General features: G+C 42.1%; 1 protein-coding gene across 1 annotated transcript in view; it reads right to left on the bottom strand.

Moving 5' to 3' along the window:
* Positions 1-6,923: 6,923 nt before the first annotated feature.
* Positions 6,924-22,284, bottom strand: part of cpe (carboxypeptidase E) — an 82,500-nt gene continuing 67,139 nt past the window's right edge. The window contains exons 6-9 of the mRNA XM_063047315.1: positions 12,539-12,678; positions 11,929-12,028; positions 10,127-10,245; positions 6,924-8,132 (exon numbers count right to left, since the gene is read on the bottom strand). Coding sequence (XP_062903385.1) covers positions 8,034-8,132; positions 10,127-10,245; positions 11,929-12,028; positions 12,539-12,678 — 458 coding nt within the window. The 3' untranslated portion in view covers positions 6,924-8,033. The remainder of the gene's footprint in view (positions 8,133-10,126; positions 10,246-11,928; positions 12,029-12,538; positions 12,679-22,284) is intronic.

Raw genomic sequence — 22,284 nt, 5'->3', positions numbered from 1 at the left:
TACGTAACACTATATACCTCCATTCCCCACCAGCAAGGTCTCAAAGCTCTCCACTTCTTTTTGGATTCCAGACCTAACCAGTTCCCCTCTACCACCACTCTGCTCCGTCTAACGGAATTAGTCCTTACTCTTAATAATTTCCCCTTTGGCTCCTCCCACTTCCTCCAAACTAAAGGTGTAGCCATGGGAACCCGTATGGGTCCCAGCTATGCCTGTCTTTTTGTTGGCTTTGTGGAACAATCCATGTTCCAAACCTATTCTGGTATCTGTCCCCCACTTTTCCTTCGCTACATCGACAACTGCATTGGCGCTGCTTCCTGCACGCATGCTGAGCTCGTTGACTTGATTAACTTTGCCTCCAACTTTCACCCTGCCCTCAAGTTTACCTGGTCCATTTCCAACACCTCCTTCCCCTTTCTTGATCTTTCTGTCTCTGTCTCTGGAGACAGCTTATCTACTGATGTCTACTATAAGCCTACGGACTCTCACAGCTAAACTGGACTATTCCTCTTCCCAGCCTGTCTCTTGCAAAAATGCCATCCCCTTCTCGCAATTCCTCCGTCTCCACCGCATCTGCTCTCAGGATGAGGCTTTTCATTCCAGGACGAAGGAAATGTCCTCCTTTTTTAAAGAAAGAGGCTTCCCTTTCTCCACCATCAACTCTGCTCTCAAATGCATCTCCCCCATTTCACGTACATCTGCTCTCACCCCATCCTCCCACCACCCCACTAGGAATAGGGTTCCCCTGGTCCTAACCTACTACCCCACCAGCCTCCAGGTCCAACATATAATTCTCCGTAACTTCTGCCACCTCCAACGGGATCCCACCACCAAGCACATCTTTCCCTTCCCCCCCCCCCCCCGCTTTTCACAGGGATCACTCCCTACGCGACTCCTTTGTCCATTCGTTCTCCCCATTCCTTCCCACCGATCTCCCTCCCGGCACTTATCCTTGTAAGCGGAACAAGTGCTACACATGCCTTACACGTCCTCCCTTACCACCATTCAGGGCCCCAGACAGTCCTTCCAGGTGAGGCGGCACTTCACCTGTGAGTCGGCTGGGGGGATATACTGCATCCGGTGCTCCCGATGTGGCCTTTTATATATTGGTGAGACCCGACACAGGCTGGGAGACCGTTTCGCTGAACACCTATGCCCTGTCCGCCAGAGAAAGCAAGATCTCCCAATGGCTACACATTTTAATTCCACATCCCTTTCCCATTCTGATATGTCTATCTACGGTCTCCTCTACTGTCAAGATGAAGCCACACTCAGGTTGGAGGAACAACACCTTATATTCTGTCTGGGTAGCCTCCAACCTGATGGCATGAATATTAACTTCTCTAACTTCCGTTAATGCCCCACCTCCCCTTCACACCCCATCCCTTATTTATTTATTTTATATATTTTTTATTTTTCCCCCCTTCATTTCTATCTCTCTTTTTTCTCCCTCTGTCCCTCTCACTATAACTCCTTGCCAGCTCTCCACCCTCCAGGCTCCCCTCCCTGCTTCTCTTTCTCCCCAGGCTTCCTGTCCCATGATCCTCTCCCTTCTCCAGCTCTTCGATCCACCCCTCCCCTGTCTTCTCCTATCAGTTTGGATCTCCCCCTCCCCCTCCCACTTACAAATCTCTTACTGTCTCTTCTTTCAGTTAGTCCTGACGAAGGGTCTCGGCCTGAAACGTCGACTGTACCTCTTCCTATAGACGCTGCCTGGCCTGCTGCATTCACCAGCATTTTTTGTGTGTGCCGCTTGAACCTCCAGCATCTGCAGATTTCGTCGTGTCCATCACCTAATGTTTTTTTTTATTACTTCCTCCTCTTTGTTGAAGCATCTGCTTTGGAAAAAAAGATCTTTCCTGTTTATCCTGTGAGGCCTGTCTTAATTTAAGCACTTCTAATAAACCTGATTCTCAAATAAATATGCTTCTATAAACATTCATTATTTTTAGTTCATTTAAATATTTTAAAATTACAAACTTTCAAATCCATTTTGAAACGTCTTCTATCATCAAAGTTATGAAACAAATTAGGTGCCGAATCGCAAGCTCACATGTGCATTGATGAACCCAATCTTATTTTTCCCCATATGTGTTTATTTAAGCAAGGAAAATGATTCAGCAGGCATAGGGAAAGATTTAGTTTGACCCAGCCTCTGACACTAGAAGCTGTCAAGTATCATTATGAGGTTCTGAAACCAGAGGCCAATTTACTGCTTTCAACTGATCCCCTCAGAAGCACCAGTGTTTGCTTACAGCCGGAAAAAAAAACCCTTTACAGCTGGAAAAAAAACCTTTACAGCCGAAAAAAAACTTTACAGCCGTGGGAATGGTGCGAAAGGCAATCCTGAGTTGCAGGCTTGGGCCAATATAATCTGGCCCCATGCTTGCTCAATAAGGTTCTAAATGAACAGACACAAGACCCTTTTCACCAACGTAAGCCCAAGACACAACTGTCATGTTCTATCTGAGCACAATACAGCTCTCAGGTTTCAATATTGAATTCAATGATCTCAGTAGCCAGTTTGTTTCAGAACTAGCTTGTGTGGCAGGGTGGAGATACGTCTCCACCAAAGGAGGTGTAAGGCGCTCCTTCCCTCCACTAGCCTGCAGGTCACCCTTGCTTGGCACCTCCGATCAGGGTCACGTGAAGCCATGGGAGCAGGTGGTGGATGGTCGTATGAGCAGCTGGTGCAGATAACAAGTGCTGGTTATGCGACCACTGATGCCATGCCGACAAGTCTCTGAAGAGTATTGATTGTGGGTCACCTGTCTTGTAAACACTCTGATCAGAAGGTGACAATGGCACAACACTTCTGTAGAAAAAAATTGCCAAGAACAATCATAGTCATAGACCATGATTGCCATGTCATACAACACGGCACGTAATGGTGATGAGGAGCCTGTTCTGGTGAAAGGCAATCCACTACATCCCCATCTTACTCATGCCACAGATTCTGCCTAATCTGCATTCATTTTTCAGATCTCAAGGTATTGAATCTTACAATTCCCAAATGTTCTTTGCACCCCACTTATTGACTGTCTTTCTTGTTAACTAGATGGCTGAAAAAGCTTTGCCTCACCAGGACAACTCGGTCTTCACCATTGCTATTCCTTCTGTTTTTCCCACCCATCTCCTCTCTCTCCAACCTTCTCTGCCCCAGATGAATGGTCCTTGACCTAGAATTAATTCTGTGCTCTCGCTCCATATAATGCTGTCTGACTAACTGAATATTTTGGCACCCTCTGTTTTGACCCCTTATTTCCCACATCTGCATTTCATTACTTTCTGTAACACAGAAGGATTAAATACAGTGTCAGATCAGTGATGGGGTTTTTAGGGTCTTGGGTAACTGGTGAGACATGTATCAATTTTGGTGGTTGTGAGCATGGGACACTGAACAGGTGCTGAAGATTTGGCTAAGTTCATGACTTAAAGGGAAACTCCCCAACGATGAATTCCTCAAAGTCTATTTAAAGTAATACTGAAACAGCCTACACAAGTGTTGTCCCTGCTTCTGCATCAGTGGTGTATGTGTGTCAATGAAATCCAGGCACCCATTGCATGTCATTGGACTTCACTGCACATACAAACTCTCCCTGCTTCAGGGCATTGTAACAGAACGTATGGTTTGTGGTCACATCCAGCCCACAAAATCCTTCCTTCCAGCAATGGAGCCTTTTGCGATGCAATGTGGAAATAATAAATGGGAGGTCCTCAGCTTCCTTCCACTTCGGCATCAGACACCCAGCATTCCAACTACCTAAAAATGTTACTGTTTTAGTTTATGAAACTTGATAATTTCCTTTATTTCACATGCACATCATCTTAAGCAGTTAACAAAACCTGCCAATATCCACAGACCAGTCCAGACTATTTCAATTCTCCAATGGCTATGAAGATTTATTTCCAACTGTTTATCTGAAACCAAATTCAATAATGATAAATTCCATTATCATTATTGCATTTGCTTTCAGATAAACAGCTAGAAATAAATTCGGTGCCAAGCAGAGGTCCAGCGGGTTTTATGAGCAGGAGGAAATATGGTTGGGTTCATCAACGTGCATTTTGCCAAAAACATGCCGGAAATGTTGAGTAAAAGTCAAGACAAGATCACCAGACCATCAGCCAACATTGTTGTCTGTGGATTAGAGCTATTGGTTTGAGTCTTTACGTACAAAGGATATAGCTAAATTACAAATGTTGAAGAAAAATGAGGACTGAAACAAAATACCACTATTGTCTCTTCCCATAATCTCAAACCTGGAATATTAGTTTTGTTGTCCAGCTGCCTTGAGAGGCCCTCATTCATTGTGCCGTTTCTGACACCATGCTGGTGCTGCTGGGGTTCCAGACATCTGCTTTCATTCAAAGTACATTTATTATCAAAGTGTATACATTATACAACCTTGAGATTGGTCTCCTAACAGGCAGCCACAAAACAAAGAAACCCAAAAACAAACCGCTTATACTTGAAAAAAAGACTAACACGCAACGTGCAGAGAATAAAAAAACACATCATGCGCATAAGAACATAAAATAAATAACCCATAAAAAAGGCCATCAAACACCCAATGTGCAATGGAAAAAAAGACATCATGCCAACAATAACCACAAGCAAATAGTGTTTCTGAACTTAAGTCCGCAAAAGAGTCCCACAGCTCAACGCAGATCCAAGTAGCCATCATGAAGCAGCTATCTTAATTGGCCTGTACCTTGTCTCAGGCCCCGACACCCTAACCTTTCCAACACCTTAACCTTTTCAATCTGGTCCAGCGCTTAACTCTCCATCCCTACAACAGGCTCTGCCGCTTAGATACGCCAGACTTCGCCACTTCCATATGATCTGTAAATCTCCGTCCACACGCTGTGTCCAGTCGTATCTGGTGCCTGGAGCCCGCACTTCGATTCAGTCTGTGCCCAATCTTTCACACTTTTCCACGCTCTCGGCAATGGGCCCGCTGCCTTGCCTTGCCTCGCCTCGGTTCTGCCACATCGAATTACTTCCAAGTCCAAAGGGAAGTTACAGACCATCATCGGCGATGATCGTTTGCCAGAAAAAGTGTGGTTAACGAAGTATTTAGTTGCTGTCTTTGTTTCGTTAGCCACCAGCCAGAAGTCACAGAGGTTCACCAGCACCATCATTCAGTCTCTGCAGTGTCACTTATTGATTTATTTATTTATTTTGATTCGGTAACCACTCAACACAATCCACGAAATATCAATGTTTTTAAATGATTTATAATCAAACTACTGAAATGCCTGGACTTCCAGAATTTCTGTTTGTCAGGCATCAGGAACATTATACCTCTCATCAAACCTCTAATCACTATACCACTCCTCAAATCAGCCAGTCTTGGCACATAGTAGATCAAAGGGCAGGGGAGGGGAGAAATCTGGGAGAAATGCACAGTTTCATCTGATTCCAAGAAAACATTCAATCCTGGTTTTGGACCTACAGGTTTCCAAATGCTCTATTAGTTCAAGTGTTTGATATATAAGTTTATTAGATACCATGGGGTGTATGGGGTGTCAGGGAGGGGTAGCACCTCTGGTGGGGGAACATGTCACGTCCTTTTCAAGGCAGTCTGTCCACCTTTGGTCCCCACCTGGCACTCAGCTCTCACCTGTGGCTCCCCGTAGCTGTTTGCATACGACAGTGGCCACACCCCGGGCAACGGCTTCGACAAGCCGGCTAAACCAGGTGAGGGTAGCCGACGGGTCTCAAACCCTCGGTGAGATAGGGAGTTGTCTATCCCAGCATGTGAAGACAGACTCCGGTGGATTGAGCGGACAAGACCAATGGAAGGTCCAACGGTCAAGAAGGTGGTCTCTGCAAGCATCGTGGAACGTGTAGAGCAGGACAAGACACAGAAGACATCCTGGTCATCCACTGCGCCTAGTCCCATCTCCAGCCGTCTCGACTCGGTCTTGCCACTGGATCCAGAGGGGAATTGGGAAGAGAGAGTGAGGCTAGTCTCGACACCATCATAATGGTGTTGAGGTCCTCATCGACGCAATGGACGAACACACACATTAAATACCATAAGCAGTACTGCATACTTAATAACAGCTAACTCTTCCACCATTTTATTTGGAATCCGATAAACAATTTCCAGAAAACAATCTGTAAATTGACAGGCCAAGACTGGCACCAGGATTGGGGGTGCCCTCAGATTTTTCACTTGCTTAATTTTTGGTCAGTGAAACAAGAGACCAACAGTAAAACAAAAGTGTGAAATTGGAAATGGAATTTTTTTCTCTAAACATCAAAGATTAATTGTTAATAAGGAAATGTTTTAAAATGAATGATATCATTTGATTTGGATGTAGACCCAGGCTGCACCTCTGGGATTGATAAAAGCTAAAAATGATTTCACACATATTATGCTGCCAAACACAAACTATATGTCATAACTTTAAATGTGGAAACCATTATTGGCTTGGTGTTCTTCAGTACCAATTTACATTTGAAACTAAATTGTTCACAATTTCCAACATCCATCCATTTAAAAATGTGACTAAAATGATCAGTATGGGTAAATTAGAAAACGCTTCATGAGTGGACGTCAAAAGAGATTGTGATTGTTAGACTGACCACTTCCCCTACTCCCACCGCACATCCTGTCACAGCCAAAATACATGGAAAATCTAGCAGGAAACTGCACAACTTGCAGAAAGTTCCTGAATTTTCCCCAAGTTTTATTTTTCACTGAAACTGAGAAAAGAATTCCAGCTGCACAATCTAGTTCCTGGTTTAAACCCATAAGGCTTCTTTCTGGTCAACCAAGTGAATGAGCAATGAGTGATCAATTGCATCGCCTGTGGGCACTTTCCTGTATGGCTGCTATTTTACACTGCTCCAAATTCTTCTCTGACATTGATACGACCAAATTTAAGCAGAGAGACCACATGCGGACAAATTACAGAAATCCTTGATTATTGGACGATAATTAAATTTTAATCACAAACACAATAACCAAAACAACAACAAATCACAGTTCAGTTAGTTTGAGTTCATTATTACCATGAATGTATGTAGGTGCCATCCACTAATATTTCTGAGGTAACTATATAATGTTCAGCGTACAGAAACTGTGTCCAGTACACTTCTATGAAGAAATGAGACAGTAGCGTTACGAACATTCAGATACAACAGGATTATGAAGACATGGATGAACTATACCACCATGTATTAAATTTTTAGTCTTAACTAACAACCAAATGGAAAGCATGGCTATTAAGTTAGACTGCTGACATACAAATTTAATGCATTTACATTCCCCCAAGACGTAATCTAAACCTTTAAACTCTTTACCACTCTAATTTAATAACTTGGGTTTCAGATCTTCACATATGATTAAGGTCAGAACAGGAATGCATTATGAATATGAAAAATTGCTTCCATTAAGTGCTTAATTTCATAGTTTAGGAGTTATTATAAAATAACAGTTACTGTAGGATTGATTAAATGTAAGCATACAATGTACAGACAATATTATAACCATGATAGAATATTAACATTCTTATAATTAATCAACAGCAGTTTTGATGTGAGAGCCTCCCTTCATTTGCCTTCAAAACACACTTTCCATTTCAATTTGAATACCCTCAATAGACAGTTACATAACTCCACACAGATCTTACAAAATTCATTTGTCATGGGCTACTTCAGAAAATCCCAAGCATTATGTAATGTGACACACCTCCTGGGATATTTTAACAAATTATTCCAGAGACACAAACACGCACAGTTTCAGTAATCACGTGTATCTAAAAAAAGGCCATGGGGGAAGGGAAACCAGCTTTCAGTAAGGGGAACAAATGAAATTATTGGCAAATACAAACATGTATTGCAGTTGGTGTGCTTGGAATAAGATGAGAGGGACATCAGATTGAATGCCTTACCTCAAGGCATCACTTCCTACATTAATCTCAAGTAATATTAAAACATCAAACATAATAATTAAATAACTTTTTAAAAAAGGATCAATTTGCTGTCATTTTCCATGAAAGCATTAGAATCCTCCTCTTTAAAAATTAAGCGTTTCAGACATCATCTTCCACCATTGCATTATTTCTGCCTTCTCCTCTTCTTTTCGCTCAGAAAATGATTCAAGGCTAAAGTCAAGCTGCAAAAAAAAGTGTACAGATCAAAATAAAACGTTGGAAAAATAACTCCTTTATTTAGTAGGGAACATGCCTACGTATGAAAATGAAAGAAAAGATGACACCATTCTGTCCACTGAACTTAAGAGCCCACCACAACACCAAACCTTTCCGATCTACACACAACAGCCACACGGTTGCCAGGGAGAAGGATGTGCCATGCAAGACTGGTTTAAGTTTTCTAGTATCGTTTGGTTTTCTGTATCTGTGGGAAATGTAGCAAGTTAATATTTATTACTATCATTACGTGAAAATTCAGTTCAGGGTTGTTAACTTTGCTGAGAAATTGGACAACAGCCATGTAGAATTTGACTTCATCCAGACCATATTGCACTTGTAATAATTTCTGGGTGAAATCAAGTCAGTCATAGACCTAAAAGGGGCATACCCATTTCTGAATGATATTAGCTCTTCAGAACTTCTCTCTGCTTCAGCTGATGGCATTATTCACAATTCACCCATTCATTCATTCCCACACTTTTATAAAGTGTCCTGGAACATTCCCAGTAGAAGTAGGTTAACGCTGTACTGATGTATTGCTTTTTGCCACTATTTAGAGGAATACTCTGCTGAGATCAGGAAATCTGACTGGGCATCTCCAGACCACAACAGACAGCTTAAGTGCCTTCCAAACTCCACAAAGTGAACTTAAACCAACAAAATGTCTTTGTCAGCATTTAATTGCGGAGGTGCTCATCCAATGGGTGGCTCAGTATGACATTGCGAGCATCCGTCCAATACGAGAGGCACTGATATAGCCATAGCACCGTAGGCAGCAGGAAGACAAACACTCCTTTGGGTGAAGAACCTATTCTCAGAGCTTTCAGAGACACCACATAATGGTCAATGTATTCACAGGCACCAGCTTTCCAAGGCTATCGTCACTGCAATGTGACATTTTAATGAAAGAACATTCTCTTGTGCCCAAACTGCACTCTCTGTGGAGATCAACTCTCTCACCACCAACCTGTTCCACAGCGTTTCCTTCCTCTACAAACATTCATATGCTTTTAACACAGAAAAAGCATGACAGAGCATACACAAAAGCACCATAATCCTAACTATAACAGCAGTCAAGAACAAAAGCAATCCACAAGGATGCTTCACAATAGTCCCAAGTCGATGAGTAAAGATAAAACTTGTTTTAAGTTGTGAAAGCAGACTAGTCTGTTCATTTTTTACTAAGTTCATTTAAAAAAAAACTTCTCATGGTATATTCATAAGATCATAAGATATAGGAGCAGAAGTAGGCCATTCAGCCCATTGAGTCTGCTCCACCATTCAATCATGGGCTGATCCAATTCTTCCAGTCATCCCCACTCCCCTGCCTTCTCCCCATACACTTTGATGCCCTGGCTAATCAAGAACCTATCTATCTTTGCCTTAAATACACCCAATGACTTGGGCTCCACAGCCGCTCGTGGCAACAAATTCCACAGATTTACCACCCTCTGACTAAAGTAATTTCCCCGCATCTCAGTTCTAAATGGACATCTCTCAGTCCTGAATTTGTGCCCTCTTGTCCTAGACGCCCCTACGATGGGAAATAACTTTGCCATATCTAATCTGTTCAGGCCTTTTAACATTAGGAGGCCATTGTGCCTCGTCTCACTTGGGAAAGGCATCTCCATCAAGCCCTGCTCAGGCAGGCAATGCGAGAAGCAGGAACTCTCACCATATGGAATCCTGACCAAGTCCCTTTGATACATGGTTCATAATTCGTGCCAGACAAGTCTTCCTCTGAAACTTTCAACACAACAGTTTGCCTGAAGACCCACTTCATTATTGCCTCAATGTCACAGACTTTTAGTAACATTTGTGGAATTGCAGAGTACAAATTCTCATCTTTTCTTTGGAATGCAACTGTACAATTTTCTCATTCTTACATTCCTTTCACTTTAAGGGGGCAAAATGTGAAGTTGTATGCACAAATGATTAAGCAAAATGTGAAGCTTACCACTACAGCTGGGCTATAAGGGACTGCCACTTTCTTAGTTATTGCCAGATAGCCAGGAGCAGAAGCTGTTATTTTATAGTTTCCAGGAGCAAGGAGCCTCCAGTAATCACCATCTTTTGCTGAAATAGGAATACAATATTCATGTATGGCTATTTTACCGAAACTGCAGATATTTTCCAGACTGACAATGCCATGGACAGATTGAACAATTTAAACTTATGCCAACAAAAGGCAGTCACATTGATTGCAACAGACTTTCCATCTATCTTAAGGCTCATGCATATTGAGGCCTTTATAAAAGGTGGACATTACTGTATCAAAAATGGTAGGATTAAGTTGTTTGAAGTGATGTGGATGCTATCATTGGGGCCTCATGAGAATGGATCACTTCAGCTTCAGAAACACAAAAAAAGTAACCAATTCACAAATCCCATGTTCCCTACCACCAATCTCTTCCTTCCAGTGCCAAACACTGTTGCAAAATTGCTTTGCATAAAATGAAGTAAAGATGAAAAAATAGTTAGTTGCTGAAATGTAACACTTAAAGACAAATATCTTAGAAAAACTTTGTGTACAATAGTTTAGATACATAGTGTCAGATTATGTGGGGAAGTAGAGTGAAGCCCCATCTCCAACCATTGATCTTCTCAATGTGTTCCTCAATTATTTTCTTCTCTGAAATGATTTATTAGCTCCAGATCAATATCTATTCAGGTAATGACTGATTCCTGCCCACCCCCCAGTCTTTTACTGTATTATTGGCGGAAAAACCTAAATCAATATCATCAACAATGTTCTCTAATATCTTTGTAGTTCAGTCAAAACTTATGGTAGATACATCAGCACTTTTATAACTTATGTACATTTGGAGGAAAAACTATTTCTCTCACTTTCTTTCTAAGAAACACATTTGTAATTGTTGAGATTGTTTTCCAAGGAGTTACAGCACAAACTGTGTGAAAACTGCCAGTTTTCATCCCTACAGTATTACACAAAAAGTTCTGTTATGTTGCACAAATGGTAGAAATATTGCTTCACTCCTGTAGATAGCTGATTCCTCACAATTCAGAGTAACAATCTGAAGAGGTGCTGGACGTGAGAACCACGTCAACTAAAAGAGGTTATTGTTCTTTACCAAATTTTTAATCATTGTTCTTGGCTGCAGCTTGGCCAAGTTTAATTGTACCCAAAAGCAGATGTGATGCAGACACTCCCAACTGAGGTCATGTTGGAAAGTTAACAAAGGTTTTGTAAATCATTTCACACACAGCATTCCCTTTTTCCTTCCCTCCTCCAGCAGAAGCAAAAAATTGTTATCCATCACTGCAAGATGTAAATTGTAATTTAAACTGGAATTGGCTTTAGTCAATTATGCCTTTTGTAAAGAGGCGACTGCACACTTACCATGTGCAGTTCCTCCTAAAGAAATTTGCTGAAAGAAGCCAGCCCAAATCATTAAGTAGGAAATGTCCCCCCACTAAACTGCTTAAAAGATTTTGACAGGTAGCTAGTCCAAGCAGAGTACATTCCCTTATGGAGAAACCCGAAGGAAGCAAAGCACTTGCCTCCAAATGACATAGGAACTTAAGGGAAGCATGCAATAGAAATGTGGGTTTACACAGTTAACTTGAGGATACATGGTATTGGAGACAGGCTGGAGGAGTATGCAACATTCTTCTCATCACAAATCATTGTTAATAAGATTCATATTTAATCAATAAAGATTACATTAAAATGCACCAGAGTTTCTCTGAATTGCCACTACCATTCCCAACACAGAAACATAATAATTTCAAACATACCAGAGGTGATATCATGATTTATGCCTTCAACAGATATCGTAGCATTAGCAATTGGGTTCTGATGATAATCACGGACAAATCCTTTAATGCCGCGGTGGATCTGAAACACAACACAGCAATGAAATCTATGCAACCTGCAAGTGTAGGAGGCAGGTTGGTTGTGAACTGGATTATCTCACTTCAAAAGCCCAGCTGCATGAGCACATTATTGCAAAGAGAAAGAGAAAAATATAACTGTAAAGTTATTGTTGCACTTAATAGCACCCAGATCATATTTTACAAGAAACAAAATTTAGAAAGTAAAAAAAAGCAAGGAGAAACCATTTGCATAATAAGAATCTTCAGCAAGTTTATATTCAATGTACCAACAACCAACATGCTTTTCGATGCTTGACCTATCACACATCCAAGAGCTATATATTGTTTCTCGTTTCCCCACTGCCAGAAACAATTTGATTTAACAGTGATAAAAGATCAGACCTGTAGAAATGTCACACTTTCGATAATCATAACCTTCACTGAAAATAAAGTAAAAGATTAAGAATACAATAAATTACCCAGGCTGAACTTATTGGCAAATAGTTTGCTACTGCAAATATTGTTTGCTAACCTGCTGAATGTAATTAATGAGGGAGTCTCTATTCTCATCCCAGTACTGTGAAAGTGTGTCTGCCGGTGGGAATTTCATGCAGCTTAGTTCCAATGTGATCTCAAAGCAATTACTGCTCAAGTAGTTGAAATCTTGCATACCTGGGAAAGTAAAAATTGAAAAAAATACAAAATCTTATTATGTTAAGTGTGATACACAGATAAGAACAGTGAGAAAAAAAAGGTTCAGCAACATGGACATATACTACACAGATTAATAACATACATAAATGTTCAAAATTAAAAAAGTAAAATTTATTATCAATCTCTGTGTTACCATATACTACCTTGAGATTCATTTTCTTGTAGGCATTTAGAATAAAAAAGCAATTCAATAGAACTTACAAAAAACCATACATAAACAAAAACTGACCAAAAACCAACTTGCAAAAGATGACAAACTGTGCAAGTAAAAAAAACTGAGAACATTAGTGTAAAGAAATAAGGAAATAAAGGAAGGCATCAAAATAAAAGCTTGTGCGTACAAAGTCGCAAAGAGTAGTGGGAAACTGGAAGATTGGGATAACTTTAAAAAGCAACAGAGAGACACTGAGCAAGCAATAAGGAAAGGGAAGCTAGATTATGAAAATAAGCTACCACAAAATATAAAAACAGATAGTAAAAGTTTTTATAATTATTTAAAGCAGAAAAGTCTGGCCAAAGCGAATGTAGGTCCCTTGGAGGGCAAGAAGAGGGAATTGATATTGGGTAATAAGGAAATGGCCGAGGCTTTGAATGGCTATTTTGTTTCAGTTTTCATGATGGAGGACACATCTAATATGCTGAAGAGAAATGATATGGATGTGATGGGAGGTGAGGACCTCGATATAATAGCTATCACCAAAGAGGTAGTGCTGAACAAATTTGTGGGCCTAAAGAAAGACAAGTCCTCTGGTCTTGATGGAATGCATCCCAGGGTACTGAAAGAAATGGCAGAAGTTCTCTGGACTCTGGGCAGGTCCCAACAGATTGGAAGAACACAGAACATAGAGTCTATATCACATTACAGGCCCTTCGGCCCACAACGTGGTGCCGACTATGTAACCTACTCTAGAAACTGCTCAGAATTTCCCTCGTGCATAGCCCTCTATTTTTCTAAGCTCCACGTACCTACCTAAGAGGCTCTTAAGTGGTTCCACTACTGCCACCAGCAGTGCATTCCATGCACCCACCACTCTCTGTGTGAAAAACTTACCCTTGACATCCCCTTGGTACCCATTTTCAAGCACCGTAAAACTATGCTCCCTCATGTCAGCCATTTCAGCCCTGGGAAAAAGCCTCTGGCTATCCAATATCACACCACTGTTCCAAAAAAGGATACAGGCAAAAGGTAGGTAACCATAGGCCAGTTAGTTTAACATCTGTAGTTGGGAAAATGCTTGAAGCCATCATTAAAAAGAAATAGCAAGGCACCTGAAAAGAAATGGATCCATCAGGCAGATGCAGCATGGATTCAGCAAAGACAGGTCCTGTTTGACAAACTTACTGGAATTCTTTGAGCATATAACAAGCACAGTGGATAGAAGGGAACAGATGGATATTATTTACTTGGATTTCCAGAAGGCATTCAATAAGGCGCCACAAAAAAGACTTATCCATAAGATAAGGATGCATAGAGTTGGGGGTGATGTATTAGCATGGATAGAGGATTGGTTAACTAATAGAAAGAAGAGAATTGGGATACATGGGTGTTACTCTGGTTGGCAATGAGTGGTGAGCAGTGTACCACAGGGGTTGGTGCTGGGCCCACAACAGTTCACGATATACATTAATGATCTGGAAGAGAGGACTGAGTATAGCGTATCGACACTCTTTGCTAATGACACTAGATTGAGTAGAAAAGCAAATTGTGCAGAGGATACGGAAAGTCTGCAGAGAGTTACAGGTAGGTTAAGTGACAGGGCAAGGGTCTGGCAGAAGGAGTACAATGTTGGTAAATGCAAGGTTATCCACTTTGGAAGGAAGAATGGAAGATGAGATTATTATTTAAATAGTAAAAAATTGCAGCACACTGCTGTGCAGAAAGACTTGGGAGTACTTGTGCATGAATCACCAAAGGTTGATCTGCAGGTGCAGAGGCTATCAAGAAGACAAATGGAATGTTGGCCTTCATTGCTAAAGGAATTGAACTTAAGAGCAGGGAGGTTATGCTGCAGCTGTATAGTGTACTGGTGAGGCCTCATCTGGCATATTATGTGCAGTTCTGGTCTCCTTACTTGAAGAAGGATATACTGGTTTTGGAGGCGGTGCAGAGGAGGTTCACCAGGTTGATTCCAGAGATGAGGGGGTTAGACTATGAGGAGAAATTGAGTCGCCTGGGACTGTACTCACTGGAATTCAGAAGAGTGAGAGGAGGTCTTAAGGAAACATAAAACTATGAAAGGAATAGATAAGATAGAGGCAGGAAAGTTGTTTCCACTGGTAGGTGAGACTAGAACTAGGGGACATAGCCTCAATATTCAGGGGAGTAGATTCAGGACAGAGATGAGGAGGAACTGCTTTTCCCAGAGAATAGTGAATCTGTGGAATTCTCTGCCCAATGAAGCAGTGGAGGCTACCTCAGTAAATATATTTAAGACATATAGATTGGATAGATTTTTGCATAGTAAGGGAATTAAGGGCTATGAGGAAAAGGCAGGTAGGTGGAGATGAGTCCATGGTCAGATCAGCCATGATCTTATTGAATGGTGGAGCAGGCTCGATGGGTCAAATGGCCTATTCCTGTTCTTATTTCTTATGTTCTTACAGAGTTCTTAGAAGTGAGTCTGTAGAATTAGTTCAGAGTTGTGGTGAGTGAAGTAGAGTTAAGCAGAAACTCCCATTTAACCACCTGTAGATGTGAACTTCCTATTATTCAGGATATTTACAAAGACAGGTGTGTAAAACGGGCCCAAAGGATCAATGGAGACCCGACAACAAACTGTTCCAGTTGCCACCATCGGGAAACGGTACCGCAGCATAAAAGCCAGGACCAACAGGCTCTGGGACAGCTTCTTCCACCAGGCCATGAGACGGCTTAACTCATGCTAACACAACTGTATTTCTATGTTATATTGACTATCCTGTAATACATAATACTTAATACAAAATACCATAATTGCACATTGCACATTTAGAAGGAGACGTAAAGATTTTTACTCCTCGTGTATATGGATGGAGCAAGTAATAAAAGTCAATTCAAATCACCTTGCTGCTCCCAAACTAGATAGTAAAGGGTTAACTGGGATTCCTGTTTCAAAATCCCACCTAGTGATCCGAAAGTAAATGCAAAGGGGGTGGGGATGGGCAGAAAGCACCTACTAACTACTACACAACAACACAGTTCCCAGCAGGGAGAAAAGACACTGTCAAGTCAGGCAACATCTTTGGAGGCACTGGGATAGTTGACATTTCGGGTTAAGATCCTACGTCAGGACCTGTATCTCCAATATAGTTCCCACTTTACCTTAGCTCATTTACAGAATGTCTCCTGCACACTGCTGTTGTTTTTAAATTTGACCATTCTAGTGCTTTCCTGTCAAACTCCCTTATTCTACTTTCCATAGTCTGAGGTCATCCTGTGCACTATAAATTTGGTGTTTGCTGATGTCTGTGGCCGCTTTAATACAGAAATAGAACAGTTCATCACAGGAACAAACACTTCAGGCCACAATATTGTGCCAAACTAATTACCTTAGTAATCAAATACCCAACTGAACTAATCTCTTCTGCTTTCATAATGTCCATATCCTTCCGTTTCTTGCTCACTTAAGTGCCTGACCAAGAGCCTTTTAAAAACTATTAGCATATTTGACTTCACCACCACCATACTTCACTGCAGCACACTACATACACCCACCATTCTTGTGTAAAAAACTTGTTCCACACATCACCTATGAACTTACACCCCCCCCCACCCCCCACCTTAAAAGCATTCCCTCTGGTATTAGACATTTCAACCATGAGAAAAAGATAGCGGCTGTTTACCTACGACTTCTTCATAATTTTATAGATTGTTATCAAATCTCCCCTCAACTGCCGCCAGTCCAAAAAAAAACTCATCTGTCCAACCCCCCGTTATAGAAACATAGAAACATAGAAAATAGGTGCAGGAGTAGGCCATTCGGCCCTTCGAGCCTGCACCGCCATTTATTATGATCATGGCTGATCATCCAACTCAGAACCCAGCCTTCCCTCCATACCCCCTGATCCCTGTAGCCACAAGGGCCATATCTAACTTCCTTTTAAACATAGCTAATGAACTGGCCTCAACAGTTTGCTGTGGCAGAGAATTCCACAGATTCACCACTCTCTGTGTGAAGAAGTTTTTCCTAACCTCGGTCCTAAAAGGCTTCCCCTCTATCCTCAAACTGTGACCCCTCGTTCTAGACCTCCCCAACATCGGGAACAATCTTCCTGCATCTAGCCTGTCCAATCCCTTTAGGATCTTATACGTTTCAATCAGATCCCCCCTCAATCTTCTAAATTCCAACGAGTACAAGCCCAGTTCATCCAGTCTTTCTTCATATGAAAGACCTGCCATCCCAGGAATCAATCTGGTGAACCTTCTTTGTACTCCCTCTATGGCAAAGATGTCTTTCCTCAGATTAGGGGACCAAAACTGCACACAATACTCCAGGTGTGGTCTCACCAAGGCCTTGTACAACTGCAGTAGTACCTCCCTGCTCCTGTACTCGAATCCTCTCGCTATAAATGCCAGCATACCGTTCGCCTTTTTCACCGCCTGCTGTACCTGCATGCCCACTTTCAATGACTGGTGTATAATGACACCCAGGTCTCGTTGCACCTCCCCTTTTCCTAATCGGCCACCATTCAGATAATAATCTGTTTTCCTATTTTTGCCACCAAAGTGGATAACTTCACATTTATCCACATTAAATTGCATCTGCCATGAGTTTGCCCACTCACCCAACCTATCCAAGTCACCCTGCATCCTCTTAGCATCCTCCTCACTGCTAACACTGCCACCCAGCTTCGTGTCATCCGCAAACTTGGAGATGCTGCATTTAATTCCCTCATCCAAGTCATTAATATATATTGTAAACAACTGGGGTCCCAGCACTGAGCCTTGCGGTACCCCACTAGTCACCGCCTGCCATTCTGAAAAGGTCCCGTTTATTCCCACTCTTTGCTTCCTGTCTGCTAACCAATTCTCCACCCACACCAATACCTTACCCCCAATACCGTGTGCTTTAAGTTTGCATGCCCTCTAATCTAGACTGTATCCTGGTAATAGAGTACTACACATGCAGCTTAACTGAAGCTGAAACAACTTCCTGGCTCTTGAACTCAATCCTAATAATTGCAAGAATACCATATACCTTCTCTGCCATCCCATCAACTTTCAGGGGCCTTTGGACTTGCACCCAAAGATCCCTGTCCACATCAGCACTGTTAAGGGTTTTGGCATTAACAGTGTACTGTCTTTTTACATATGATCTCCCAAAGTATAACACTTCACATTTGGCCTGTTACACATCATCCACTATTTCTCAGCCCATATGTGCAACTGATCTATAGCCTGCTGTATTCTTTGCCAGTCTTCTCCACTTCACACAAGAACAACAATCTTTGCATTGTCTGCAAACTTATCTACATGTTTACCCTTATCTACATGTTATTGATACACACTCAGTGGCCACTTTATCTGGTACAGGAGCTACACATTCATGGTCTCCTGCATCCACTTCAAGGTTCAATGTGTTGTGCATTCAGAGATGCCCCTCTGCATACCACTGTTGTAATGCAAGGTTATTTGAGTTACTGTCGCCTTCCTGTCAGCATGAACTATTTCTAGCCATTCTCCTCTGACCTCTCTCATTACTAAGACATTTTTGCCCACAGAACTGCTGCTCACAGGACTTTTTTTTTTGTTTTCCACACCCTGCTCGGTAAACTCCAGAAACTGTTGTGTGTAAAAATCCAAGGATATCATCAGTTTCTGAGATACTCAAACCATCCATCTGGCACCAACAATCATTCCACAGTCAATGTGACTTAGATTGCATTTCTTCCCCATTCTGGTGTTTGCTCTGAACAACAAGTGAACCTCTTAATCGTGTCTGCATGCTTTTATGTATTAAGTTGCTACCATATGATTGGCTGATACAAATACAGATATTTACGTTTACATTAATGAGGTGTACAAATGTACTGAGTGTATATTTTAAACAGCAGATACCCTAGTACAGATCCCTGCAGAACACCATTAGTCACTGACCTTGAGCCACAATAGGTCCCATCAATCATTGCCCTGGTTTCCATGGACAAGCCAATTCTCAATCGAAATGGTCAATTCACCGTGGATCCCATGCATCTTAACATCCTAGGTGAGCCTCCCATGAGGGACTTCGTCAAATACCATATTAAAAACCAAGTAGGCAACATCTACAGCTCTACCTTCGTCAATCACCTTCACCACATCTTTGAAAAACACCATCATGTTAGTAAGAAGTGACTCACCCAGCACAAAGCCATGCTGACTGTCCCTAATTTGGCCATAGTTTTCCAAATGCTCATAAATTCCATCCCTAAAATTCCTCTCTAACTTCCCCCAACACGGATTCTGGTGAGATTCACCTGTCTCTTGTGTTTACCCATTCTGCTTCTGGAATAATGGAATAACATCAGCTACTCACAAGTCCTCTGGGATCTTGCCTGTAGATAAAGGGGACCCGAATCTGGGCCATACCCTCCAAATATCCAGACCTGCCTCTTGGTTTTTTTGCACTATCTTACTTTCCCTTTTCTATTTTCTATTTATGATCTATAGTTTAAAATTTTTAATATTTACTATCGATTTGTACTCCAGGGAGCACGAAGACCAGAATCAAATATTGCTGTGATGATTGTACGCTCTAGTATCAATTGTTTGGTGACAATAAAGTATAAAGATATTGGTCAAGACCACAGCAATCTCTTCTCTTGTCTCTTTCAATAACCTGGGGGATATACCATCAGGTCCTGTAGATTTATCCACCATAATGTTCTTTAAGACTCCCAACACTACTTCTTCCTTTACCTCAAGGTGCCTGGGCAAACTAGCATATTCCACACTGATCTCGCTATCCTCCACATCCTTTGCCTTGGTAAATTATGATGCAAGGTACTCAGTTAGGACCTCGCCCTCATCCTCCTCCAAGCACATAATCCCTCCTTTATCCTTGAGTGGTCCTATCCATTCCCTAGATATCTTCTTGGGATTCTCTTCAAACATACTTACCTTGGACATTTCATGGCCCCTCCTGGCTTTCCTAATTCCCTTTTCTGGCTTCTTTATAATCCTCCAGGCCTCGGTTTGATTTTAGCTTCCTAAACCTTATATGTGTTTCCTTTTCCATCTTGACTTTACATGACTGTATGTGTGCTCACTATCCTGAATGTGCTGTGTATGTTTTGCTCCTTGGCCCCAGAGGAACACTGCTTCATTTGACTATATCAATGCATGGTTGAATGATAACTAAACTTGAGGAAGATTGAAATCATCGAGGTTGGTGCAGCAGCGAGTGTTCAGGGCTGTCAACACCCCCTCGTTCGTTGCTGCCAGAGGAGGGTGTCTGCATGTGGTGGTATTCCTCTTGCTTTCTGCTCCCAAGGGAAAGTCCTTGTGTGTGTGTGTTTGAGTTCGCTCTCTCTCCCACTCCCTCAATGCTGTCGGAGGAGGGTGTCTGCACATGGTGGTATTCCTCTCGCTTTCTGCTCCCAAGGGAAAGTCCTTGTGTGTGTGTTTGAGTTCGCTCTCTCTCCCACTCCCTCAATGTTGTCGGAGGAGGGTGTCTGCACATGGTGGTATTCCTCTTGCTTTCTGCTCCTGAGGGAAGGTCCTTGTGTGTGTGTTTGAGTTCGCTCTCTCTCCCACTCCCTCAATGCTGTCGGAGGAGGGTGTCTGCATGTGGTGGTATTCCTCTTGCTTTCTGCTCCCAAGGGAAAGTCCTTGTGTGTGTGTGTTTGAGTTCGCTCTCTCTCCCACTCCCTCAATGCTGTCGGAGGATGGTGCAGGAGCATAGTTCAGTCACTGTGGTTTGCAGATTTGAATTCAGGTTTATGATATGTTCTAGTTTCTGGTCACTCATTTTTTTTTTGTTGCCACTTTTGGATGATTTTTCTGCATGGCCTGCAGAAAACGAACACTCAGCTGAACTGAAATATGCCTTTGGATTTTGTGTTTTATATTCAGTGTTTTTTATTGTTGTGGTTTGCAAGTTTTTGTTTTGCACATGAAAGTGGCGTCACAGGTAGACAGGGTTGTAAAGAAGGCTTCTGGCATCCTGGCACTCATAAATCAAAGTATTGAGTATAGGAGGTGGGATGTTATGGGGAGGTTGTGTAAAACATTGGTGAGTCCAAATTTGGAGTATTGTGTACAGTTCTGGTCACCTAACTATGGGAAGGATATGAGTAAGATTGAAAGAGCGCAGAGAAAATTTACTAGGATGTTGCCAGGTCTTCAGGAGTTGAGTTACAGGGAAAGATTAAGCAGGTTAGGGCTTTATTCCTTGGAGTGTAGAAGAATGAGGGGAGATTTGATAGAGGTTTACAAAATTATGAGGGGTATAGACAGAGTAAATGTGAATAGGCTCTTTCCTCTTAGACTAGGAGAGATAAATACAAGAGGACACGGCTTTCGGTGAAAGGGGAACATTAGGGGGAACTTCTTCACTCAGAGAGTGGTGGGCGTGTGGAACGAGCTACCATCTGACGTGGCAAATGTGGGCTCACTCTTAAGTTTTAAGAATAAATTGGATAGGTATATGGATGGGAGAGGTCTGGAAGGCTATGGACTGGATGCAGATCAATGGGACTAATGGAATAATGTTTCAGCACAGACTAGAAGGGCCAAATAGCCTGTTTTCTGTGCTGTAGTGTTCTATGGTTCTATGGGGTGGGGAGGGTTGATGTTTTTCTTTGAACGGGTTGGTTCCATGGGTCTTCGTTTCGTGGCAGTCTGTGGAGATGGGAGAGGATTCGAGTACAGGAGCAGGGAGGTACTACTGCAGTTGTACAAGGCCTTGGTGAGACCACACCTGGAGTATTGTGTGCAGTTTTGGTCCCCTAATCTGAGGAAAGACATCCCAGCCATAGAGGGAGTACAAAGAAGGTTCACCAGATTGATTCCTGGGATGGCAGGACTTTCATATGAAGAAAGACTGGATGAACTGGGCTTGTACTCGTTGGAATTTAGAAGATTGAGGGGGGATCTGATTGAAACGTATAAGATCCTAAAGGGATTGGACAGGCTAGATGCGGGAAGATTGTTCCCGATGTTGGGGAAGTCCAGAACGAGGGGCCACAGTTTGAGGATAGAGGGGAAGCCTTTTAGGACTGAGGTTAGGAAAAACTTCTTCACACAGAGAGTGGTGAATCTGTGGAATTCTCTGCCACAGCAAACTGTTGAGGCCAGTTCATTAGCTATGTTTAAAAGGAAGTTAGATATGGCCCTTGTGGCTACAGGGGTCAGGGGGTATGGAGGGAAGGCTGGGTTCTGAGTTGGATGATCAGCCATGATCATAATAAATGGCGGTGCAGGCTCGAAGGGCCGAATGGCCTACTCCTGCACCTATTTTCTATGTTTCTATGTTTCTATACTTACTTTGATAATAGATGTACTTTGAATTTCAATCACATGGTCAGATTTATTATCAGTCACATCAGAACGTTTAATTCTATGCAAATGGCATCCTTTTCTCTGTACACCGAGCAGAACGTTGG

Source organism: Mobula hypostoma, chromosome 4 (genome assembly GCF_963921235.1).
Source record: "Mobula hypostoma chromosome 4, sMobHyp1.1, whole genome shotgun sequence".
Lineage (NCBI taxonomy): Eukaryota > Metazoa > Chordata > Chondrichthyes > Myliobatiformes > Myliobatidae > Mobula > Mobula hypostoma.
This window is presented reverse-complemented; position numbering and strand designations above follow the sequence as displayed.